Below are 27305 nucleotides of genomic sequence, written 5' to 3'. Positions count from 1 at the left end.
TTATGTGAATAAATTTTTTTTTTTTATTTTTACACCATAATCCAATTCTAGTCATCTTAATTGAATTTAAAACTTTTTCAATTGCATTAAATTTACAAAAAAGTTCTCCCTCATTATACTAAAGCATTTCCAGTACTCAGATACTGAATGAGTAAAATCATTTTATTGGCTCTTTTAATTAACTCCTTCAAATGCACATTGTTTAAAAACTGACTAGGTCAAAAATAGTTATGCCTGCAGGTTGACCTACTCAGACTCTGCCAAACTCCTCCAAGTTCAACATAAACTGACGTTTTCAGAGTACAAAGTAAATGTTATGGAAACACTGCTCCTCCTTTTCCATGGGGCCAATCTGGGCAATTTTTTCATTAAAATTCTTCTTCTGCCTGTTTGCTGCGGGACTCCTTGAGCTGCTGTAGCCGCTCCATAGTTTCAGAAATGGTGCGTTCCCCGTGGACCTTATTGTCTCTCGTGCGGATATTAACGGTGCCACTGATTTTCTCTTTTTCACCAACAACTGAAACAAACACACAAAGCTTTGTCAGACTTAATCTAAGATATGGAAGGATTCACACTGAACATCTGAAAAGAAATGATCCTAGGACCCAAAAGCTACCCCATAGCTTCTGATACATTAAAAGGTGCAAGTGACCATGTATTAATATTTAAAAGAAACTCTTTGCAAGATCTAAAACTACTGTGCTTATTGAGTCAATCTAGACAACTTAAAAAAATAATAAAACCCTAAACATCATGAATACCTTTTTCAAGTAATTCCACATGAGGAATTATCTTGAGAAAGTAATCAAACAGATGTATTTAAAACAATGTGTCTTCATCCTTGTTATAATAGCAAAATATTTTTTCACAAACATCCATGATTAAGTGAAAAAAAAAAACCAGTATGTATGCATGAGCCTATTTTTATAGTTATTATGTATTAAAATATATAATAGAAAAAAATCAGGACTGGAAGAAACTAAATAAATTCTTGATTACAATTCACTTAAGTCTGTCTCAAGGTTTCAGTAGATTTTCCTGATGTCTGGCAAATTTTCTTTGGTAAGTTTCCATTCTTACCTAAAATGAAGTTATACTGTGCTAACTGTGCATTTCGGATCTTCTTATTCAATGTACAACCTGGATCCAGATCAATGTCTGCCATGAATTTGGCATCGTGGAATTGTTGCCGTACCTATTGTAACAGAGATACAGAATTTGTCAGATCTAAAATTAGAATTATATTTTGATGTTACATGATTTTACTGAACACAGGGATCAAGACTTCCTGGGTGAACTTCCAGGAATTTAAAGCTGGCAAAACTGTCTTAGATAATATTATTTACTGCCATTTTTCCCCCGCTTTTGAGAAAAAGGCCAGCTCCTCTTTATTACCTCAGGTCATATGTATTAAGTAAACAATGTCTTCAGTATTCTTCTTTTCCAAAAAAGCAATACAGTAGATTACATTTTATTAATTATACATTAACTAGATTAAACTTCCCATTAACCTGATAACCTATTAACATGACAAAAAGACCTAAATGATTTTATTTCACTATCATTTCATATGAACCTCAGATTACAGATATGAAAAATATCACATGATCAACACCTGAAAGAAATGATCTTCAACAGAATTTAACTTCTGAGTATCAGAAAGTTTATCAGGTTATCATAGGCATTAGTCCCTTAACTTCAAAATAGAATAATGTTTAATAGTCTAAAAGTAATTTAGATTAGAACAAAGTAACAACTAGTCTAAAAAAATGTTTCTGTTCAACCTGCTATGAGAGTTGGGCATTTTACATTCAAATCACCCCACACCTGGCAGAAAACTGTTTCTTTACAGTGGCCATTAACCCAAAGGAAGAACAGGAGAGTTGGAGGAAGCTGGTGTTTCTTCCTCATCTCTGCCATAGGGACAGTACCCTTGGGCTTTCACGAAAAGCCAGTGTGAGCAGTGACTGCCTATCATCTTTTTGTAGACACAGAAGTTATACTGTCGACTAGCAGAATTACCACCACAATTCCACCCAGACCACTTAGAAGAAGGGTCAGAGTTTCTAGAAATCCTGGTCAGAAAGCAGAAGGAATTTTTCCAGGAAAACATCTTAAGTACAGCTGAAGGTGAAACAGTAACTATCATACTCTACTTAAGAATCACCCGTAAAACCAGCATTCTCCGGTTGACCTAGGTGACAAAATATTTCTTTCAATTTTTGATTGAAAAGGATTCTAAATGATCTACAACACATTCATTTCTCAAATGCGAGTTATGTGTAAACCAAGGGTTATTTATGTATGTCAAATGTTTATTTCTATAAGGTATACTTTTTGAAACAATCTAAGTGACTTTGCCTATACTGTGCACAAGCTTTAGCATATTAACTAGTAGATTTTTAAGCCATAGTGATCACAAACCAATTAACCTGTTGAAATTTTGTAACACCCATTTCAGAAGGGTCGTTACAGAATTTTAGAATGCCAAGACAGGTCTACATCTTCAACTTATAACTACTTTAAAGCATAAAGCATCAGTTTTTTTCATTTTTCTCAACACAGGTCCTGTGTGTGCATGTGAGATGGGCAATTCTGCAGCTGGGGAAGTGGCCTGATAATTACAGGGTGTTTAACATGTCTGCTCTACAGTTATTAGGTATCAGGGGTACTGCCCTGTCTTCTCTCCCCACAAACGAAAAACTTACCACATAATCTGGAATGTCACCCTACCCCCAAAGGGAAGTGGGGAAGTCAGTGATGTCTCCAGTTGAGAACTCAGTTAACCAATACAGAACTTTTTCCTACTGTGTGAGCTTTCACATACAAATAAGATAAAGTGCACTCAACCATGGAACATAACTTTGATTCTCATCATTTGTAACTAAAACTACTGTGTACAGTAACAGTAATAGGAGTAGTCTGAATGGTTTATCTACTAGACGGTTTAGTGTTCACTTCATTTTTTTTTTTTAAGAGATGGGGTCTCACTATGTTGCTCAGGCTGGAATGCAGTGGCTACTCACAAGCACAATCATCACACTCTGAACCCTCAAAGATCCTCCTGCCTCAAGCCCCCAAGTAGCTGGGACTACAGGTATGAATCTCCATGCTCAAGTTCATTTATTTCTTAAGGGTAATTAATGCCTGAGTGTGGTTTATTCTGATGGTATGGAGACAGGATGGTTTTGATGTTATAGTATTGTTCACTGATGAACTTTTAATAATTTGAAATTCCTTACTATGGAATTTTCACTACAGCAGAACAGATTGTATATGCTTTAAAGTGAAGTTATGAATGGTTATACATTTGTTGGTTAAGTTTTTTGTTGGACAAGACATTGGTCTGCTATGCTACTAACCTGGAAAAAAGTTTCAAACAGCTAAAGAAATTTACATTAAAATGAAGCAAAATTACTCTTTGAGTCAAAGAGCAGCTTCAACTGTATTTTGAACTGGAATTTACCTATCATACTGAAGTACCTGATATTTGCTAATTTGGTTTTTTAAAATACTAAATACTAAAATATACAAGTGTAACTGGGTATGGCGGCTCCTGCCTGTAGTCACTGCTACTTGGGAGGCCGAGGTGCGAGGACTGCGTGAGCCCAGGAGTTTGAGGTTACAGTGAGCCAGGCATTGTACCACTGCACTCCAGCTGGGGCAAGAGAGAGATCCCATCTCTTAAAACGAATACAATAAAATATACAAGTGTACCTAAAACACTATCCAAATATGTCTTCTGATTATGGAATCATGTAGAAAAGCACTACAGAAGAAACATAATCTACTCAGGCTTAACAAAGATTAAAAATAGTAACATTTCTCTACATCACAACAGCTCGATTCACCAAGAATATAGGGATTATGTGATCTGAAAAGCTTAACAGATATTAAGTTGAAAGAAAATTCACATCTAAGGCTTACCTTTTGGGCGTATTCATCACAGGTTGGTCCCACTGGAACTACCATTACCTGGCGAGGGGACAGCCAAAAGGGCCTTTGAAAGAGAATAAAAATACTCAGTGTAGATGTGGGCACATTCACTAAACAAGGACAGCATATTTCTTAGTCTACTCTTCAGTATCTTTTCCTGGAATATGTAAGGACTACTTTTAAAACTTGGCTTAAAAAACCCCAAAATGAAAAAACCTATCCAATAAAGATTAAGGCGAGGAGATGCAGGAGAAGAAAACTAACCCTACATAAGGAAAGTCTGTAACTACGATTTGTCTTGCTAAGCAGATAGCAAAACCAGTTGAGGATAGGACTACGCCTCACACTTTAATACATCACAAAACACTGTGTATTGGCTGTGAGAGGGGGTACCAAATTATTTAATAACTGTATGTAGTGATTAATTGTTCGAGTATTTTATTACTTATTCTTCATGGGGACACAGTGTCCTCAGTTTATTCAAATCCATTTTTGCACCACTCAGCAAATTGTAACTGATAATAACTGGTTATGGTATTTGGTAAAAATGAGAGTTTTCACTACTTATTAAAAAATAAGCCCATCCAATTCTCCCTTTGAAGCAATTCAAGTGTCAAATGCTTCTGATGCTGCAAACATCTGGCTAATGTTTCTCTCCATCATTCCTCTATTTTCAGTTGTTCTGTTATATCAGGCAAAAGGCTAAAGTAGGCACTAAATTCTACCCTAATCATGGACTTTTCCCCACCTACAAGTTTAGCAGAACAATTAGCTGAGGACTCCCTTAATTCTTGAAGTACCTTATGGAACATGTGTCTCACATTTTATCTGACTTTGAGAAATCTAAAGAGATTATCTTATATCATTGACCAGTATGAAAAACTGTTCTAATTTCTGAAGTAACCAAGTTCAAATAAAACTGAAATGACAGTAATGTAAGATTAAACCAATGTACATCGTTCTACAAAAGTTTTAAATCAATATGATTAATGTGGAAGGCTCTATACATGGGTGCTTTTGTAACCCTGTGCTGCTTTCAAATGCATTGTGGGTCCAGAAAAAAACTGCTTAAGAAGTAAGATGAAAGTTATATGGCCATGTATCTTGCCAACAAAAACGTAACCTCATAGAAACGAATCACAAAATGTTGATCAGTTGGGCATCTGTTTTAAAAACCGCTTGGCTATTAAAAGATGTCAAAATACTTGCTTGTTATGATTAGCAAGGCTGAACGAAAAAAGCCATAAGCCTCCTCATTTATCTACGTAAAACCAGCAAAGCCATCTAAATCCCAAAACAAAGTCACCAGAAAAGCATCCAAAACAATAAGTATACTTCTTAACAGAATACTAATTCCTAATTAGAAAGTATTACACAACATTCAAACAAACCAAGTTCTGGAATTAAAGTAATTACTACTAGCATAAAAAGTTTGTGTTTAGATTATGATTCCTTATTTTTTAGTGAACACTTGTCATTAGTTAGAAGCAACTGACTACAATCATTCTCCCTTTCCATCTGATAATTAAATCAAAAAGTAGACATTTCTTGTAGCCAATTTATACTAATCAGAAAAAAGAAAAAAAAAAAGACAAAAATTACCATTTGCCCCCATAGTTTTCCGTGAGGATAGCAATCATTCTTTCCACTGACCCCAAGATGGCTCGATGAACAATCACTGGCCTTTTCTTATCATCACCATCATGGCTACAAAGAAAAAGAATTTGTTTTGCCTTATCATATATATATATTTTCCCCTATATATTCCTGGAGAACATTCAGAGCAGACACCAGAAACTCACCTTACATAAGTAAGATTAAACCTGATGGGCAACTGAAAATCCAGCTGGATGGTGGCACACTGGTGGTACCGCCCAATCGCATCTTTAATCTGTATGTCAATCTAAGAAGCAAAGACTGGGTTATTATAAAATGCCAGTGATACTAATGTGGAGTTTAATAGTTGGATTAGGGCTGATTTTTCTTTTTTCCAACTTCTTTCGAAGCCATATCTTCTTCATCCACAAGTGAAAATCATATTATCCAAATATACTTCAGTGCTTACCTTTGGACCATAGAAAGCTCCGTCTCCAGAGTTTAACTCCCACTTTTCACCAAATTCATTCAGACTATTTTCAAGTTGCTGAGGATAAAGCAAAATGATTTTTTTTTAATCGCAATTTCCCTTCTTCCAGCCTAATTTGAGATTAAAAATACAGTAATTACTTTCATAGATCAATATTCTCATAGAATTTTGTCCACCTGAACATACGCTCACACCAACCCCTTTTTAAAGCTTATAGCTTGATAACTGAAAAAAACCATTAAAACATTCAACCATTTCTAAAATACACAAAGAAAAAAACTAGCTTACTCAAACCTAGGAACCATTTCCAATTTCCTTCTATCCATTTAAAGAGGCTTGGCTTTCTTACCTCTCGGAACAAGCCAATTTCAAACAGTATTCAAAAGCATGCTGAAAAATACCACTTACTTTCTCAGCTTGATCCCATACTTCAATATCTCCAAGGAATTTTTCCGGGCGAGTAGAAAGGTTCAGTTTAAAAGAAAATCCAAATACGCTATATACCGTACGTAGAAAATCCAAACAACCTTTTATTTCATCTTCAATCTTTAAATTAAAAAAAAAAAAAAAAGAAAAAAGAAACAGTAGTTATTTTCCTTGACTTTCTTGATACTTCTTTCAAAGTATTTTATTCCCCAGGGTCTCATACCTGCTCCATGGCACAGAATATGTGAGCATCGTCCTGCTGGAATCTTCGTACCCGGGTGAGTCCTGTGAGTGCTCCAGACAGCTCATTCCTATGAAGTACCCCAAAATCAGCTAGCCGCAGAGGCAGTTCTCGCCAAGACCTTGGCCGATGATCAAACATAAGGCTGAAGAGAAAAAGAAAAGTCCACGGACACTTAAGAATAAAACTACTTGTGTAATGTTATATTTAATTACATGAAATGTTATCAAAAAGCCACTGATTCTAGTTGTCCATCCAAGCAACATTTCTCAAATTCTGGGCTTCATACAGCAGTAAAAGCATTTGCATGAATAAAATAGCAAATAAGTTATAATTCAATGAACCACAGTGAAGAATAAAAAATGTATTCCAACAACTGAAGAATCTGGGAAAACTAAGAAGGAACTTAGTTGATTTCCTGACTTATAATACAGCTTCTTCACAAAGATTCTTCTTTCACCTCCTCTGCCCTCCATGCCTGGCTACTAGTTGCTGCGGACACTGAGTTACCTGTATCCACAGCTCTCCTGTGTCTTCCCTTAAGCTGTTCTTCACCCAACTTTCAAAGATAGAAAAGCAGAGCGGCCTCACGACGAGGAACATTTTCCAAGAATGCTGAGTCATTAGCAGGTTTTGACAGAACAAGTTTCTTTAAAAACAACAACACACTAGATAATTTGTTACACCCCCATATTCCATCTTCCTCTTTTATATTCTGCCTTGGTCATTGCTATGATCCCAATACCATTACTGAATGCCCATAGATCTGGAGATCTGGCGGGACACAGTGGCTCATGCCTGTAATCCCAGAGCTTTGGGAGGCCAAAGTGGAAGGATAGCTTGAGGCCAGGAGTTTGAGACCAGGCTGAGCAACATAGCAAGACCTCATCTCTACAGAAAAAAAATTTTAAAAATTAGTTGGGCATGGTGGCATATGTCTGCAGTCCCAGCACTCCAGTTGGAAGACCTCTTTAAAAAAAAAAAAAAAAAAGATCTGGGGATCTAATGAGGCACAGAAGATGTAATACAACAATGATGTTGCTTTTAAATGCTCTTCTGATCACATAATTTGTTTTTAATGAAAATGTTGTTAGAGAGAAGAACCCAGGATGAATTGTAGCATGTGAAAATCTTCAGTAGAAATTCAAAGCTGCCGAATACCAGTGTCCTGGGCAGTTCATGGGTTTCAAAGCAAACAGCTCCTTCTCCACCTCAAAGGAGAACATGTTCTCACTGTAGTGCTGCCAGTGACCCGAGGTCATCCAGAGTCGGCTGTTGAAAATGTTTGGGGTGACTACCTCCTGGAATCCTCTTTTCCTATATTCACTCTGATAGAAAATAAACAGAAACATGTGTAGGCAAATAAATGCTCATACTTCAAGTGGGAGTAAAAACTTAAAAGAGAGATTTTATACTCTCTCATGAGAAAGATGCACACATGCCATGATTGAGAAATCCCACTTCTAAGTATATACCAAAGAGAAAACTCTTGGCACATGTACATAAGAAAGCTTATAAAAGCAATGCTACTGCACATGGCTGATAATAAGGGACAATTATACATCAGCATCCATCAGAAAAGGGTTGAGCACATTGTGGTAGTTACATAACAAAATAATATGTAGCACATGAAAACAAACTGGATTTGTATGTCTCTAAAAATAAATCACAAGACAGTCTGATACACAATAAGGCTTCCTATATGTAACACATAAATACATAAATAATTTAAGGGTACACATACATGGGCTAGATGTAAATAACATGGACAAAAAGAATCCATGCCAACTTCAAAACAGTAGTTTCTTCTAGAAAGCTGGTATATGGTATACCAGTATATGGGTAAATATAGCAGTATATGGAGGTATATGGATCAAAACTGGGTCCTAAAGAGAGATTTTTTAAACAATTATTATTTTTTTTAATATTGTGAACAAAAAAATCTCAAGCAAATATAGCTCAAAATGAATCTTTGTTAAATTTGGGTAGTAAGTACGCAAGATATTGGATATACTATTCTCTATAAAGTTATACTTGAAACATTTCATAATTTACAAAGAAAAAAAGCAATGTAAAAACCGTTTTTTCAAAGAAAATAGAAATCAATGATCAAAGTCAAAGAGGGCACAGAGCTCCTGTGTCAAGGACCACAGATGCCCCTTCAAGCTCACCAGCTTCCATATGTATATGGGCAAAATCAACTACTAGGGATGATTTATGAGGCCACAGACTTCTACTTTTACTTATTGTTTTATACATTTCTTCTTAAATAGAGATTATCTTTCTTTTTAGTAGACCTTATTTAATAAAAATGATCATATACCCTAAATCTAAAGAAGAAAGCAATAAATATGACTTACCCTAATGAATTCAATAAGTGCATTATAAATGTAGGCTCCCTTTGGCAGAAAAAAGCAACTTCCAGGGCTGAGTTCATGAAAGAAATATAGTTCTTGGTCCTGAGTAAAAGAAAAGCAAAAGAATGTTTATGTACGTCATGTGTGTGTGTGTGTATATATACATGAATTTCAGTGTTCTTGAGCTCAGAATATGGTCATGATGTCCCATATTTCAATCAGTGCCAACCCTGAATCAAAGAAACCATGTCAGTGTTTCTGGTGGTACAGAATTGCAGCTGATCTACAATTTGGCAGACGTGTAACACGTGCCCTGCTTGTTATATTCCTCAATCCAGCCAAGTTTCCCCAACAGTGGCAGTGAGGAAGGGTCCCTCAGTTCTCTATCCACTGCAGTACCTCTTATGGTTCTTATGGTTCTTAATTCCTTAAAGCTCCAAGATCTGGAAGTTTTTTTCATTTTATTTATTTATTTATTTTCTTAATAGGAGTGTCAGGAAGGAGACTGGGAAAAAGACGCTGATAATGAAATAGATGATGGTAAAGCTGGCTGACTTTGGGTCATGGTGAAAGAAACACACCCTCCTACCTCCTTGCCCAACATCCCCCTCACCAAGTGCCCAAAAGCCCTCAGGGAAGGGCCCACCAATTGTTGTTGGCTGCCTCATGGCTGGAATGTCAGATAGTCAGGAGTGCAAGGCACTGGCTGCTAGCTTCAGCTCAAGCTTCATAACCTAACAGTCAAGGACCCCTGGCACAGAGAGCCTGTTTTAGGGAGGAATGTTTTATTTAGCCTAACTTCCAGTTTAGAGGACATTCAGCAGTAACAGAGATAATGGGTAGAGGAAATGACAGCACAGGATCTGTGTGTGACATGCTGTGTTACCTTGGGCAACAAGTAGGTTAATCTTTGTGGGACTCTGTTTCCACATTTTAAATGAGTCAGCGAGACTAGATGGTTTCCAAAGTCTAGTTCTCCCAGCTCTACGAGAAGCTGTTATACTTCTTTTACAGAAAACTGTAGATCATCAGCGTTTGTTCTGAATAAAAGTAGTTCAAATGCATTTTTGTGTGGTACTGAGACCACTCCAGGCAGATAATGTGGACAATCAGTAAGTATTTATAGTGCATACAGGACATAGCACCAGTTACTAAAAAGCTACAGCTCTCTTCAAAACAAGATTCCTAGTACTTCATACAGCTAAATTTCAAACTTCAAATGAAGTTGAAAAAAACTCAGTCTAGACACATCATTGTTCTTGAACATACCCTGCCAATTTTCCTATGATCTCGGTTTTTAGCTTCCTCTTGGAACTTCTCCCACTCTTTCAACATTTTAGGATCTGGGAATGAAATGCCATAAATTCTCTGCAGAGTCTCCATATCTGCTTTGCCTTCCCAGTATGTGGAAGAATTCTGAAAACAAGGATTAACCATGAAACAACATTCAAATTTGTAAACATCTCACTTATTTTAACTCCCAATTGCTTTGAGGCCTTGTTAGTTACTCATTCTGCAGCACAAAGTTGGCTGTTTACTTCCCTCGAAAATGCCCATCCCTCAATCTGCAGGTGGGTGCAGTGGCTCATGCCTATAATCCCAGCACTCTGTGAAGCAGAGGCAGGAGGATTGCTTGAGCCCAGGTGTTTGAGAGCAGCCTCGGCAACACAGGGAGACCCTGTTCTTTACAAAAAAAAAAAAAAAAAAAGGAAAATTACCCAGGCATGGTGGTGTGCGCTTATGGTCGCGGCTACTCAGGAGGCTGAGGCAGGAGGACTGCTTGAGCCTGGAGTGCAGTGGCACGATCTCCGCTCACTGCAACCTCATTTCCCAGGCTCAAGTGGTCCTCCACTCTGTCCTTTTGGGGTAACACAGTGAGACCCATTCTACACCCCAACACCCCCAAAACTGCCCACCCCTCAATACTTAACCACAATTCCACAAACATTACTTTGCCTGCAAAGGCATTTCTCACGAAATGATTGAGCAAAAATAGAAATGAGCCAATAAAAAAAATCTTGAAATGACTCAATTATTCTCTTGATTTAAAGTGCATTTTAATAACCTCCACAAAATGTTTATGAAGTAGTATAAAACTGGGTTCTGTTAAAAAGAACAACTTGGGAAATTATTAATTTAGACATACAAAGGGCAAAAACACGTACTCCTAGTGAGTCTCAAAGCTTTTATAGAGCCAGGATGGCCTATGCTGTATGATTTTGTAAAACCTCCATCCCCTGGGCTTGCTCTGGTAATGACAGCAAGTCAGTCACCCCTTGAGGGATTTCAATTATAATAAACCTGATAGCATACAGCTCCCAGTTAATAGACAACATGAGAAAACACCATCGTATGCAGCAGAAAATGGTAAAGAGAAATCAGTGAAAGTTTAAACATGTATCTATTCTAGACAGATGCATTCACATAGTCTTTAAAGTTACATTGCTTACTTTGTGTATTTTTAAAGCCTTAATTTTGCCCGTGTGTCTGACATGAGGACCCCGGCAGAGATCTATCAAAGGGCCACACCTAAACATAAAATGAAAGGAGTTTTAACAAGCACAAAATGACATACATACCAGATACATTTAATGATATCTAATATTCTCACCTATAGACTGTGGTAGTTGGAGTATTCACCTTTTCATTCAATATCCGACATTTGAACTTGTTGTACTGAAAACAGGAAAAATTATTCTTTTAAAAGACTGTCCTTGAATTTTTACTTCCAAGTACTATGGATAAAATGTAGCACTGTATGAATATAAATGTTGATATTTCATGTTTTAAAAACATGTTGAAGGAATGGTTTGCTAGGGAAAAAAGTGAAATAAAAATAATAAAAATACTTAATCTTTTCTAAAGAACCAAATACGCTTCGGCTTAGTACACTGAACTCCAGTGCTGTCACTTCAACTCACATGAATAAATGATATTAACAGTGGGGGCCACACATTATGGTTCAATTTACCTTAAACATTGCCAGTAAAGTTTCTTTCTTAACTTCCAGTCTTTCAAAAGCTTGTTTTTCTTTAATGATCTTCTTACATAAAGACTCCAGAGAAGAGAAATCATTGCTAGACACACCCCTGAAGGAGAAGAAAGTATAGTCTTTTCATTCCATTTGAATCACACCATGGCTTCAAAAAATGTTTATTTGGAAAAAATATTTGGAATACTTCAAGGATTTTAATATTAAAAAATTAGACTATTGCATCATATCTTAGAATTCTAAACAAAACATTTTTCATAAGTAGTTTCTACATTTTATATTTTCAGTGGCTCCTACCTTAGTCATCCATGGAGGCCTTTCTCACTAGTGACCCCTTCCCACAACCCTATCACCAGGTTTTAAAGGAGAGTTTCCCAAAACACCTTAGGACTCTACCTCCATCAATCTGTAACACAAGTCTCATTAAATCTTCTATTACTTCAAGTAAATTGCAACATTTCAAGTACTGATAATGGGCATACGTGATGAAAAATCAGTGAGAGCTGTATCATTTCTCCTTTACTGAGAACTCTAAAAATAACTTATGGATCCATAGTCACTGACTTCAGTTTTCTTCATCTAGTTGACAGCTTACCCTTCCTCGAGGTACATGTCATAATAGAATCCATTTTCTATTGGTGGACCATAGCATAAACATCCACCATAGACTCTTTCCATGGCTTCACCCATTATGTGAGCACTGGAGTGCCAATACACCTGAAAATTTAAAGAAAAATGGCATGGTCTGAGTCTTGGCATACAAGTTGTCAATTAATGTGGTTGTCTGAAAGAGACATAATATTTATTACAAGTAAACCCAATATACAAAATCCTAAATTTCTAAATCTATAAACTACTGTCTGTTTCTATCCATAGCCAAAGTAATTCAAAAGGCTTCCAATTACTAAAGTGTATTTTTATTTTGGAAATCATCTGGTTTAGCTGTTTTCAAACAAAGTAAACTGAACTTGCCATCACTAATTAAACAGCATTGATTTTGCTCTCTGAAAACAACTGCTCTCACAACGTGACTATCTCATTGACTGCAATGGCCCAGGTTCTATTGAGTCAATGTGCCCACAGCACCATGTCTCAGACACTGTGATCTGGTCTTTAGCTGGCTATGGAACATCACTTAGAAGTTACATGTTGTTACTGGCCCAAAACAAAGGTGGTACAACCCGACCCCACAACACAACGACAAAACGTAAGGACAAACATCTGTACACTGAAACCAAATGGCAGTACTTGGTTTTAAAGTAATCACTGGGATGAGTCAGAATATACCCAAAGCAATGTTTTCAAGATTTAGTATTAAGGTACCAAAATGACATTAAAAAATTCTCATAAGAAACTTGAGGACTCCAAAATACATTTGAAAACCACTAATCCACATACATAAGTGAACAATCATCACTAAAACAAAATACTTTGTTTCCCCTTATATGATACACAGCCATGAAGAATTAAAAAGAAAATCTTGTCACCAAATGCAGGTTGACTTTTATAGTGTTATCCAGCAGCTTTGCATCTTAAGACGAAAAAGATACAGAAAAAAATACAGAAATTGTCCAATAAAGGGAGTGCTTTGAAGTAAGGTTCAAATTTATTTGTCAAATGTACGTATCTTGCTAAAATGTTCATAGTTTAGAGGCCAGGCGCAGGGGCTCACACCTATAATCCAAGCACTTTGGGAGGCTGAGGTGGGCAGATTACTTGAGGTCAGGAGTTCGAGACCAGCCTAGCCAACATGGCGAAACCCCATCTTTAGTAAAAATACAAAAATTAGCCAAGCGTGGTAGCGTGCTCCTATAATCCCAGCTACTCGGGAGGCTGAGGCAGGAGAATCGCTTGAACCTGGGTGGCAGAGGTTGCAGTGAGCCAAGAGCGCACCACTGCACACCAGTCTGGGTGACAGAGCGAGAATCCATCATAAAAAAAAAAAAAAAATTAAAATTAAATAAAATAGTGTTCACAGTTTAGAAAACAATTTTTACTTGTTTAATCAATATTTAATAAAATTCCCAAAACATTGTCCCTATTGAAGTGTCTAGTAATGAAAAGACTTACTCAGCTTCATCTCTTTATTTTCTAAGGCAAGCACTTTTATTATGTTCCCTAAATGAAGGACAAAATGAAGATTTCAAATATGACAATGAGACAGCAATAACTGTTTGCCACCCAATCGCAGCAGGACTGAACTGATGCAAACATGAGTCTGCATCCTAAAATTCAATGAATACTAAATCAGGAACTTACTGCCTGAGCCTCCTCATCCTCAAACTTGAGAAGCTCCAAGGTACAATCTTCTTCCAGAGGGCGGTCCAGGTCCCACACAACATTATTTACTTTAGCAATAACGGTGCTGTCAGCCAGGCCTTGACTTAAAAGAAAAAAAAATGTCCACACATATATAAGAACACAAGAATCTAATTTGAAGACAGGAAAATAAACACTATTATTATTACATATTGATTCTTTTATTGATGCATCTCTATTTTTCTGAAATATAATAATAAAAACAACAAACTCCAAAAATGTACCTAAGAATGTAACTGGAAGATCCTGAAAATGCAGAACATTATCATTTGACAGTGAATGCCTCTTGTTTAAGCAGATATGGCAACTCTGATAAATAAGCACGATCAATTGCCAATGGTTTGATTAATCTTAATTTCGCCAACAAATAAGTTTTTTTTTTTTTTTAATTTTTTAGAGACAGGGTCTTACTATGTTTCCCAGGCTGGCCTCCTGGCCTCAAGCAATCCTCCAACATCAGCCTCCAGAGTAGCTGGGACAACTGGCACAAGTCACCACACCCAGCTTTCTCTTAATACACCCACCTTTCTCTTTCTACAAAGGTAAGCTATTTAGAGTCCAAAGGGGGAGAAAAAAAAGGCCTACTAAATAACTTTTCTGTTCCTCTTCTTGCTTAAAATGTACACCAGATCCTTTGACAGATAATGCTAACCTCAGAATAAATTCTGCAAATGCCTAAGATGATAATATTTATAATATACAGGTAAAATGAAAGACTATTTAATAAAACTTTTCATAATGTGAGTAAAAATATTACACACCCAATATACAGTATCAAACATAAAGTATCAAATGATGAAATATCAGAGCACACACTGAATGTAAAAGCCACAGGAGTTCTGAGGAGGCAAAGCAGCACAGGACAGAGACATCTGGAAAGGCTTTGAGGATAAAGCACTCACAGGAAGAAAGTGGGGGGGCCGTGGCATTCCAGATGAGGGAATGGCCACAGATGCAAGCAGAGGTGCAAGTGAAGAAAGGTTTATGCAGGAAGCTGTGTGACTAGAGCAGAGTTGAGTAAGGTGAGCCAGATTATACATCTAAATGTACAGCTAAATAATAGTCTATAACAGCCTGGACATCTCAAAGAAGGTAAGCAACATTCTACGCTGTGAAGAAAAAGTATACACTTTTTACACTGTAAATCTCAAAGAAACCTACCACTAGAAGGCTTTAAGCTAGCTGGGCTTGCTGTGTTGGTGGTTCTCTATGTGTAAGGGTTTACAACCAAATGTATACAACTTCTCCTATGTAAGGATCAAGAAAGAAGAACCAAACAAAAGGTAAACAACAAACTCCTTTCTATTCTCAATGCTCCTACTAACTTTATCATAGGTTATAGACAATGTTCTCTTTCCTCCTGAGATCAGATGGAGCCAATAAAATAAATACATGCATTTCACAAAACATAACATGAATTTGACAGACAGAAATGTACTTCATCATATTGGTATAAAATAGTTTTCAGATTAAAGAACTGATGAAAAGGTTACTCATATTCTCCATATTCTTTGGGAAGAACATGACTTTTATCTTATGATCCAAAGTGGAGCCCCAAGATTCTAAGAATAGAGTTACTTTGAAAATGTAGATTACACATGGGCCATGCTGGATCATTTCAATTTTTCAAAGAAGGGTAAAATAATCTGTAAGATTTGCAACAAAACGGCCGGGTGCGGTGGCTCACGCCTGTAATCGCAGCAATTTGGGAAGCCGAGGCGGGCAGATCACGAGGTCAGGAGACCGAGACCATCCTGGCTAATATGGTGAAACCCCGTCTCTGCTAATAATACAAAAAATTAGCGGGGCGTGGTGGCGGGTGCCTGTGGTCTCAGTTACTTGGGAGGCTGAGGCAGGAGAATGGCGTGAACTGGGGAGATGGAGCTTGCAGTGAGCCGAGATTGCGCCACTGCACTCCAGTCTGGACGACAGAGCAAGGCTCTGTCTCAAAAAAAAAAAAAAAGATTTATAACAAAACAAAACTTCAAAGAAAAACCTTTTGACACAAATGGAACATGTCCTTTTTGTCCTTCCCTTTCAAATTCACCACTAATTATCTGAATCTTTAAATAGCCTGTTATCAATGTTATAATTTTAAGTTATTCTGGACTTTAGTAAAAATTTCATAAAGTATTCTCAGTGCAGATCAGTGACTTAACTCCAGAGCTAAAGCCCATCAATGTTTTATGTAATTCAACCTTTTTTTCCCGCCCCTGCGATGCAGTCTCGCTCTGTCACCAAGGCTGGAATGCAGTGGCTCAATCTCCACTCACTGCAACCTCCACCTCCCCGGTTCAAGCTATCCTCCCACCTCAGCCTCCAAGTAGTTGGAAGTACAGGTGTGTGCCACCATGCCTGGCTAATTTTTGTATTTTTAGTAGAGACAGGGTTTCACCAAGTTGGCCAGGCTGGTCTTGAACTCCCAACCTCAGGTGATCTGCCTGCCTCGGCCTCCCAAAGTGCTGGGATTACAGCTGTGAGCCAACGTGCCCAGCTATGTAATTCAACTTAGAATTTTATAGTTCTTGAAAAATATTTTTCAACTGAAGACTTGATAAATTACAATGTAATCTAGATCAACATTGTAGAAGGTAGAGGAAAAGGTTCCCAGACTAACAGAAGCCTAAATTTTAATGACACAACTACAATCTCATTGTGTGACAACAGAAGGATCTCTTAATCAACCTGACCTTCAAAATTATCTCTAAAATGAAAGGTTGAACTGATACTTGAAGGTCTATCCAGTTCTCTGTGCTCTCACATAGAAACTTGCATGGTATCACAACTGTTTACTTCCTTTGGAGTACGGTAGAAGTACTCGTAGGTAGCAGCCCTTGTCAAATGAATGGAAATACTCTCTTCACTTTGTAAAAAGTACTAACCAATGTCGGTGGTACAGTAGAGGCTCATGGCTCATAGGCCTAACTGGTTCTGCTTCTACTAGTTGTATAATAGGCTTACCAAGAATCAGCCACGCTGGTTCCCCAAACTGTTTTTGTGCTTGTTCTTTTACGTGTTTGGTTCAACAATACAAAATTGATGATAATCAACCATATGACAATTCATGTGGTGATATCAAAGAGTTCATTTCAATATATAACAATGATAAATAAACAAAAATACATAATTATAATTATAAAAATACATAATTATTATAGGGAATTATGGGTTTCTATGAAAACCAAGTTGAATGTTTGAGGCGGCTTGATAAATCCAAGTCACACACACAAAAATATTGTCAAGTTAGGTGTGACTCTACAACTACATGAAAATCTGCAAGGATTCTGTGCTCAGACTACTTCTTGAATCTGTTAAGATAATGTAAGAACTCTAATTAGCACTCGCTATCCCCCAAAGCTTTGCCATACATATATATTCACTGTTTTATATATGCATATAAAGCTAGTGAATACATATATAGTCACATATTTAAAGTTGAAGTGTTTAAGACCAAGATTGGCAAGCTTTTTCTGTAAAAGGCCACACAAATATTTTACACTTTGCAGGCCAAACACGGTTTCTGCTGCATATTCTTTTCAGTTGTTTTATTTTTTCCAACTATTAAAACATGTAAGAATTATTTTTATTTTTGGCTTTTAGGACGTACACAAACAGGTTATGACCACAGTTTCCTAATATCTGACTTAAGACATATATATATATATATGTTTTACCAATTATTATTTTGATAAACTGACCAATTACTGATCCCAATCATATCAGATTAAGAAAACTTCTACCCTATTACAAAATATGCATCTAATTCTCAGTTAATTGAAATAACTTCTTCCCACCCCAATATAAGTTTTAAGACTAGGAACAGTCCTTCATTGAGTTTATAAAAACAGTACATTTTTTTCATGTGGCATATCGAGTTTCTTAACCTTTCCATGTCAGATTATCTAGCTCATTTTTAACTTCAAAACCAAGGCATTTAAGTCAAAATAGGTAAACACTGTCTACTCGGTTTTGTAACATTTATAATCATAGTAAGACTAAAAATATACAATGCCCCATAAAACCAAAGTGAACTCTTTCAGAAATTAACTTTGAATTTTGACTACATAGTTCTGTATCATTTTGATTTTTTAAAAATCCCAAGTAGGCCAAATTAAACAGATTAAAAACACTGAATAGTAACATAAAAATATTATAAGAATAAAACATGGCAGGATAATAAAATGAAGTTTAGTTAGGCCACAAACTATAGAATGTAGCTTATACCTAATTCCACAGGCAATTTGATATGGTGTAGTTTTCCAAGATTCCGCATCAACCTGTTTACCATCAGGCAAAGTCACTTTAATTGGCTTGCTATCTTTTTCTGCCTTTTCTGCCAGAAGGGAATCGTGTTCTGCTTTTAGTATGTTATACATCTCAAGACGTGTGTAAATATATTCAGGCCAAGGATTCAACTGTAAGACAACAAATCAGGAAATAAATAATCAGTAAATATTGCTTTCTTATTTAGAAATGGGAAAGAAATAGTAAAAACAATACAGAAACCCACGACTATTGATTCAATGTAGTAAATAAACACACTGCCAGAATCACCGGCATTACCTCAATTTGGTTCTAAATGAAGGTAAAAGAAGGAATTAAATGCCCTATTCTTTTTTTTTTTTTCTTCAGACAAAGTCTCGCTCTTGTCCCCCAGGCTGGAGTGCAATGGTGTGATCTTGGCTCACTGCAACTTCCGCGCCCTGGGTTCAAGCGATTCTCCTGCCTCAGCCTCCCGAGTTGCTGGGATTACAGGAGTGCGCTACCATGCCCAGCTAATTTTTGTATTTTTAGTAGAGACAGGGTTTCACCATGTTGGCCAGGCTGGTCTCGAACTCCTGACCTCAGGTGATCTGCCCGCCTCGGCCTCCCAAAGTGCTGGGATTACAGGCATGAGCCACCGCACCGGCCTAAATGCCCTAGTGTTATGCTGAATTGACAATTACCATTTTGCTATTATTTTACAGCCAAGTGGTCTTTTCTCTTTTAAGATGCCTTCTTAAGATCTTTTCTAACAAAATTATTTTACAAATAGAGCTATAAACAATTCTGGAAATAAAAACAATAAACTGCCTTTTCCATTTTGTTTCAATCATGTCCAGGTGATGGTCTGTGTAGCTGGTCAGCCTATATGTCCACTCACAACCAATCACAAATGTATTTGACTTAAGGTCTCTCCTTCAAGGAAAGTATTTACTGAATTCAAAGATGCCATGATCACCCTGGAATATGTAATTAGCAAATATAATAAAATAGCATATTACTACTTTCTATAGTAGATAAAATTAACAAAAATATTTTATATAAAACACCCATTTAGGTTTCTAAAGGTTTGGCAAAGAAAGAAAAAGAGACAGCAATCAAAGAGCTGACTTCCTCTACTGTCGGAGACTCTATAATTTATGGAACATTTCTAAAAGGCAGTGAATCTGTGGTAACAAACAGTCGAAGTAACATCTACAGCATTTATCATCTTCAAATTACAAGAACATTAACACTGTATACAAAAGTGAAGAGGAGATTGCTTAATTTTGCCGTGACTTTCTATCTTCAAATGAATTTCAATCTATCAAATACAAAATGACTTACTGCAATACAGATTTTAACATTTGTTCAATGTTGACAATGCTACCAAAACGTCTCCATATATATCAACATACAATCTGAAAGGAGTACAAGCTAATATCTAATCCTTAAGAAACTGACCAGGCTCATTCTTGTAATCCTAGCACTAAGGGAGGCCAAGGCAGATGGATCACTTGAGGCCAGGAGTTCAAGACCACCCTGGCCAACATGGCAAAATCCTATCTCTACTAAAAATAGAAAATTAGCCAGGTGTGGTGGCGCAATCTGTAGTCCCAGCTACTTGTGGGGATGAGGCGTAAGAATCATTTGAACCTGGGAGGTGGAGGCTGCAGCGAGCCAAGATCGGGCCACTGCACTCCAGCCTGGGCAACAGAGTGAGACCCTGTCTTAAACAAAATGAAACAGAACAAAACTGACTGGAGATAATAGAAAATAATATCAAATGAAAAAGATTCATTGTCTGCCCAGTAATTCCTTCCCTCCCTCCTTCCTTCCTTTCTTTAATGACAGGGTTTCACTATGTTGCCTAGGCTGGCTGTAGTGCAGCGACAATTCACAGGCACATTCACAGTGCATTTCGGCCCCAAACTCCTGGGCTCCCAGTGATCCTCCCACTCAGTCTCAAGTGGTTGGCTCCCACCACTGTACCAGGCCCTAATATCCTTGTAATTCCCACCCACAGCGGTCCCTCCCTTTCTTTAGTAATTCAGTTGTTCTTTGGGAGCTTTTCATCAAATTATCACAATGGTCCATAATCTTCAATGGTGAAGAATCCATGAATTAACTAAAAGCTCAGAGCCTGTCATTCTACAACGATAATCTGAACCCCTCAGACTAATGCATAGTACCTGCTTCCATCCACTCTAAAGCATCATTATAAACCTCCCCACCAGCACTACCCTCTTATCTTAACTGCGGTTTATCATCATAGCCACTTGGCATGTCCCAATTAGAATTTCGTGTCAAAATTTCTTCAATATTCATTCAGCAGGTACCCTCTGTGTCAGGCTCTGTGACTGCAGAGATGAATAAAACCTGCATGTTGCCCTTGGAGAGGAAGGCCAAGGTCTTGGACAGTTCACTGTACACTCTTTTTTCCAGACCAATCGTTAAACATAAATAATCACACGTCCCACTTAAAATTCTCTGTTCAGAAGAGTCTTCTAATTATACTCTTTGTCTTATTTCCAGGTCAATTCTCAAGCTGTGATGGAACAGCATGTATGTTTGTATTGAAAGTATAAAAAAGAAATCAGGGAACATATGCATTTTTCCATTTGTTTGCAAATTTTAAAATTCACAATCAACAATTTTCAATTACAGTGGGGTATAATGGTCGGGAGACTGATCAACTGATCAACCGTAAGAGAAATGGTTAGGCAGGGTTCTAAGCAACACTACACTTGATCATCTATAAATTTACCCTAAAGTAAATGATGGCACTATACATTTAGTAATTGCAGCATTTGTAAAAGTGGCTCTTAAAGCCAGCTTATTGTGCTACTTCTAAAAAGGCTGTTCCTTTGTGCTTCTTCCTTCTGGTAGCTTTCTAAAGAGTCTCCAATAAAACAGCTCTAATGACTAAAGCAAAAAGTGAAGCACAGTTCACAGCAGTAAAAATATAGTAGAAAGACAAGCTTAACTGCCTCTAAAAGCAAAATACTCAGGAACCAGGTTGATTCAGGGTTGGCTTTTGATATGCCAGTTCCTTTCGGTGTGAGCCTGGGGAAGTGAAAGCATTTTCTCCAGACTTGAGAGGCCTTAAGGGGAATCTGTCCTGGCTTAGAAGCCAACCCTAGGGCAGGTCCAGATGGAAAGGGCAAGGAGGGCAAGGAGGTGGTCACAAAACTGGCTTTCTTTGGTTTTTGTTGTATTCAGTGTAAGCCCAAACACCAAGCCTCTATTCTCTTAACATCTCATTTAATGAAATAATCAGAGAGCTAGCATCACGTCTGGTAACTGAGTAATTACCAGTCTCCTCTTCAACTTTTGTTCTCTGATTTTTATATTCAACCCCACAATCAGATCACCTTATACAATCATACGCCAGTTGCTTCCTTTTACAGTAACAAAAGACTGAAAGTCTTTTTTCCCTTCTCAGATTATCCTTTCCTAATTCTTCTTCCTGATTTTTCCAACCAGTACCATCTTATAACACCATGTAAACCATTAGAATCCTTACACATTCAGAAAGTCTCAGAAAGTTCCCTGTGATTTGCCAGCCTTTGATAACAGAGCCCTCTGCGATGATAACTTTTACCTCAGCTCGACCTCCATCTCCAGATCCTTCTTTGTTCTTCTTTTTGCCTCCTTCCTTTCGCTTCTCTTCACCAGCACCAATCTAAATAAGCAAAAAACGTTTTATATTTTAATCTAATGTGACACCTCCACCCTGTGATGCCCCAGCAAAAGTGTTGAGAATGTTATTTTAGTATTTGTTATTCAATTTTAAAAAAATGGTTATCTGATATTGAAAGACTGAACAATTCCATCACTGGCAAAGACAGGTTAACAACTACAATAAAGACGAGTCATCAGAAAGTAAGAAGGAGTTACGAACGATGTTTAACTCCTCAAATTTCATTTATTTTAACTATTCCCGTGACTCTCGCTTCAGGTTTACTTGGACCACATACCAAACATATGGCCACAGGGAAGCATGCAGTTGACTCAGTAAGCATATTTCCAGGAAAAACAAACAAACAAACAAACAAACAAACTGAATACAAAGTGTGCCCATGAATTCCACCAGTGCTACCAAAAGCCATGGAAGAAGCAAATATAAGGCCCAATCCCTACCATGTGTAAACCTAGTCTCTCCAGGGAAAGTAAGGCATACATGTGTGAGAAACTCCCGGAGAAGAAAAGAACACAGTAGTAGCACTACGATTAGACGTCAAACAAGCTAGGGCTAGTGTAAGAACTTTAAAGGATGGAATGCATTTCAACAGGTGGATTTTGAGAATAGAGGCAATGTGTCCTACGTGTACACATAAACTTCTTGTCAGAAACGTTAAAATTTAAAGAGAGAAAAAATGACTAAACCAGGCTGATTAATGAAGGATTGTTTTAGAAAGTAATACAAGGTAAGACAGACTAATGTTCACAGAACTAAAAGTTACCGAAAGGAATACAGACTTCACTTAGAAGTAAGTGAAGTCACACAAAGTTTTAAAGTAATAAATCCTGTGCCAGGAATGTAAAGGGGGGATTTTATTTAGTTTGCATGTTTGTGACCTTTAGTTTTTTAAAGTTTTAAGATACAATCCATATACCATACAAGTTACCCATGTAAAGTATACAATTCAATGGTTTTTAGGCATTCACTGTTGTGCAACTATCACTATCATCAACTTTAGAGTAATTTTATCACCCTCAAAAAGAAACCTTGTACTCATTAGCAGTTCACTCCCTGTTGCCTTCAACTCCAGACCCTGGCAACCATTAATCTAGTTTCTGTTTCTATGGATTTGCCTATTCTAGGAATTTCATATAAATAGAATCACACATTATGTGGTCTTTTGTGACAGGCTTCTTTTAGTTAGCATAATAATTTCAAGATCATCAGGTTGTAACATGTATCAAAACTTGTCATTGTACCTTTTTATTATCAAATAATATTCCATTGCTTACTTATCCATTTATCAGTTGATGGACATTCTGGTCATTGTCTTTTAAATCCTATAAAACGTGTTACTTGTATAATTAAAAAAATACTAGTTTTAAAATATGACTCCTAATTTCATGCTGAGCTAAAACTTCCCCCTACCCCAGGAGTCTGGATTTAATAAACTTTAAAGGTTCATTTAGATTCAACCGATCCTTTGTCATACTGTAGAAGTGAGGTAACTAATCAAGTATACTGGGTAAAAAGAAAATTGCAGGTGTGTGCAGGTTTAAAATGGAAAGATAATAAAATAAGTTTTATATTTCTGATAAGATTATTTGGGTTTTGACCATTTGCCAAATGAATAGGGGTAACGACAAAGAGAGAGAGAGAGAGACAATCACCACAAAGTTTTTCTGGTTCTAAATACAGCTCCGTTTTATAAACAAGAACATTGGCTCAAAGAAGCAACTTGCCCACTTGTATCATTAAGTAGTAGAGGTGGGACATTACGACAGGTCTCTCTGGAACCCTGAGGCCTATTACCTCTTTTCTACAACACTGGGAAGAGAGTGGGCAACTGTTCTCTATTTCCCTGAGTATATATGTTATGTACATCTACATACAAGTAATCTAAAATTTCAACCCAAAAGTTGGGAAACAGAACTGGATTGTTAAGAGAAGCTACAGAATTACCTTTCTCAGGAACGATCTGTCCCTGACTCACTCAGAACAGCACAGGGGTTATTAGTATTTGCTATAGGATACTGGGTTTGAGAAAGGGGGAAAAAAAAAAAAGGGATACTTGGTTTGAGCAAGTTACTGTTCCTATGCCTGCTTTCTCATCTGTATAATGGAGATAATAACAGAACCCAGTTCATAGCGTTATTAAGGAAGACTGAATGAGGCCGGGAGCGGTGGCTCAGGCCTGTAATCCCAGCACTTTGGGAGGTCGAGGCGGGCGGATCACGAGGTCAGGAGATCAATCTAACACGGTGAAACCCCGTCTCTAGTAAAAATACAAAAAAAAAAAAAAAAATTAGCAGGACGTGGTGGCGGGTGCCTGTAGTCCCAGCTACTCGGGAGGCTGAAGCAGGAGAATGGCGTGAACCCGGGAGGCGGAGCTTGCAGTAAGCCACTCCAGCCTGGGCGACAGGGAAAAATCAAAGCAAAACAAAACAAAACAAAACAAAACAAAAAAAAAAACTGAATGAGTTAATTCATGGAATACATTAATACAGTGCCAAACCCGTACTTAGTACTCAAAATAAATATTAACTATTGTATAACTATTACAGGAAGGAAAAAGTACATATTTGTTAACCATACATATCACGTCCAATTAAGAATAGTACAGGAGAATATTTATGGACATGGAAAGTTGTTGACCACATCCTATTAAGTAAAAAAAAAGAAAGGTACAAAACAGTAAAAATACCATTTTATGTGAAAAAAAATCTATGTATTGTCACCATTTATCATCTAGAATTAAATTTACTTAGTTTAGAATGTGCCCATATGCAGTTTCTCCATTCAATTCCGAGTAGACAACCAAGAAAAAGTTTTGGCTTTTAAGTGACTTGTCCTGTCACAGACTTGGGATAGAGGCTCCCTTAGCTCAAGATGTCACCACTTCTCACTTGGACTATTACAACAGTTTTATGCATGTGGCCTCACCTTCTACCCCGATGCCAGCGTGACGTTTACAAATTCAATCTTCCCGCTTAAGATCCTTCATGTATAGAATACAAGTATCAAACATCCTTGTTGCCTAAGATGTTTCTGACTGCTGTTCCTTTAACCCTTCTGGCATATCTCTTGCAAACAACCCGAAAGACAATTCACCTGCGTGCCCCTTTTCACTGCCTTCCCTACCTTTATGTGGGAAGCCCCGTCCTGCCTGTTTCCCTGGTGAAATCATTCTTCCAAACTCAATTCGAAAGAGCCCTCCTAAGCTTCCTCTTCTGTAATACCACACGGCTGATCACAAAGCACTAGGGCTGTTTTCCTGTCTCTTACACATCAGCCTGTGAGGCCCTCAAAGTCGGGGAACTGGGCCCTATTCATCTTCCCACCTGCACCGCCCAGCTCGGTGCCGGGCAAAATGTATACTTAACCACCCAAACTTGGACAAGCTGGGGTCAGATCTCAGGGACTCGGTTTTCCTTTCCTCAAAATGGAGCTCTTTACCCCCGCAGGATCTTAGGAGATAGATTAAATAAGGCTCTGCAATGTGCTTCCCGCTTACAGTAAGCCATAAACCCAAGTTTGGAAGCCCCAAGCCTAAGATTCTGATTCTGTCTCCGCGTCTAACTATTGTAGATGTGAGGCTCTGAACAAGTCGCTCAATCAAGGTCTGTTTCCTCATCTGTAAAGAGAATGGACCCAGAGATGAACTGCAAGGCCCCACCCTAATTTATGAATGGACGGTTCCCAAAGGGGGTTCCGCCTTTCCAAGAGTCCCACCGTCCCCCACTCCTCCGACCCACGCGGTACCGGCCGCTTCCTGCTTCCTGCCCCCTGCCCCCGCCGCGAGGGTAGCGTCTGCACCCACGAGAGTCCCAGGCTGGTTTCTGGGTCCCACCAGGTCTGCTCACCGGCTTCTCCTCGCCTCCCATCTTCCCTGAAGGACTGCTGGCCTTCTCCTCAAACATTGGCGAACAACGAAGCGATCAGAGAACCCGAAAGCGATGGCCTAGAGGAGAAGAGCAAAGACGCGGGTCGCAGGTTGGGTAGCGCCCGGGAACACTGCGCTTGCGCCACTTGGCCTCCACTGGACCAGCTGATGTAATCGCAAGGCGCCCTAACCCCGCCCCCAACTTGCGGCGGAACGGGTAGCCAATGGATAACGGGGGAAGACAGGCCCTCCCTCCTCTAAGCCAATGGAAAATCTTTTTGGATGACAGAGCCCTTCTAGGAAATCAGGTTGTGGCAGGTGAGGAGGAGCTACTGCAGAAGCTACCTGCCTACTCTCCGCTGACGTTGGTCTGGACGCTTTCCAGCGTCAAGTCCCCAATGCGCGTGCGCTTTCTTCCTTTCTGACTTTATGTCGCACAATCATGGACCTTCCCGGACACCGTAGATAATAAGTCGGTCTTGGCCTAAACTTCCGGGAAGTTTTCGGCGACCTGGATACCATCGTCGACACTGGAACAAATTCAGGGATGGAGTCCAGGGTTTCCTGCGGTTTCGGCGCTTCCTGACCTGTCGCGACTGCCGACTTCTCGGCACTACCCAGGTCTCTGGCTCCCTGTCTGTAGTGGTGAGTCGAGCCTTCCTCATGGCAGTCCAGACTCCCCAAGCCCCGAGTCCTAGTGATCGGGGACAAACCCTTCCTTGAACATTCTTCACTGCTAGCCGCTGCTGATCTGTACTGCCTGGAGGAGCATTTCTATAGCGCCCGCAAAAATACTCACCCAAGGAAATAACCATGGATTCTCACACCTAGGTGTCAGTGTTTGGAATCGACTGGGCTTTTAAAATTTATGTTAGTAGGCAATTTAAAACAATTACTTATTTGAAATCAGAAGCGCAATGGCCACAACTTTACGTACGTACTCCATCACCACGTTTTGTGGATTTTTCTTTTTAAACACCAGTTCTGTTCTCTACAACTCTCCGCCTTCAGGAAACAAGGGGTTAAGAGAAGCTGCTAGAAATAATGTTATATAGCAGTTAAATATAATTGTTAGCCTATAATTTTCTGCATCTAGCAAACTCAGTAATCTTGAGCTCTCTGGTTTTCATTATACTTA

The 27305-nt window shown here is 38.2% G+C and overlaps 1 protein-coding gene across 1 annotated transcript; it reads right to left on the bottom strand.

Annotated features, from left to right (window-relative positions):
- TARS1 (threonyl-tRNA synthetase 1) lies at positions 1–26531 on the bottom strand. Its single transcript, XM_023216546.3, has 19 exons — positions 26148–26531; positions 22204–22284; positions 18582–18772; positions 14298–14421; positions 12634–12755; positions 12018–12135; positions 11658–11722; positions 11497–11575; positions 10316–10462; positions 9050–9148; positions 7851–8017; positions 6672–6834; positions 6431–6568; positions 6002–6079; positions 5739–5839; positions 5539–5643; positions 3928–4000; positions 1081–1195; positions 1–517 (listed from the first exon to the last, which is right to left on the bottom strand). Exons 1-19 carry the CDS (start codon positions 26202–26204, stop codon positions 369–371), a joined length of 2172 nt encoding a protein of 723 aa, XP_023072314.1. The 5' UTR covers positions 26205–26531; the 3' UTR covers positions 1–368.
- Between the last annotated feature and the right edge of the window lie 774 nt (positions 26532–27305).

The sequence above is a fragment of the Piliocolobus tephrosceles genome, chromosome 4 (assembly GCF_002776525.5).
Source record: "Piliocolobus tephrosceles isolate RC106 chromosome 4, ASM277652v3, whole genome shotgun sequence".
NCBI lineage: Eukaryota > Metazoa > Chordata > Mammalia > Primates > Cercopithecidae > Piliocolobus > Piliocolobus tephrosceles.
The sequence above is the reverse complement of the archived record's forward strand: the minus strand, read 5'-3'. Positions and strand labels throughout refer to the sequence as shown.

Excerpts from the sequence above, each read along its gene's own strand:
- TARS1 (XM_023216546.3), bottom strand. The coding sequence starts at position 26,204 with ATGTTTGAGGAGAAGGCCAGCAGTCCTTCAGGGAAGATGGGAGGCGAG. Across the intron at positions 18,773-22,203 it reads GAGATGGAGGTCGAGCTGAG|TTGAATCCTTGGCCTGAATA; the intron begins GTAAAAGTTATC and ends GTTGTCTTACAG. Across the intron at positions 4,001-5,538 it reads GAAAACTATGGGGGCAAATG|GCCCTTTTGGCTGTCCCCTC; the intron begins GTAATTTTTGTC and ends TCTCTTTCAAAG.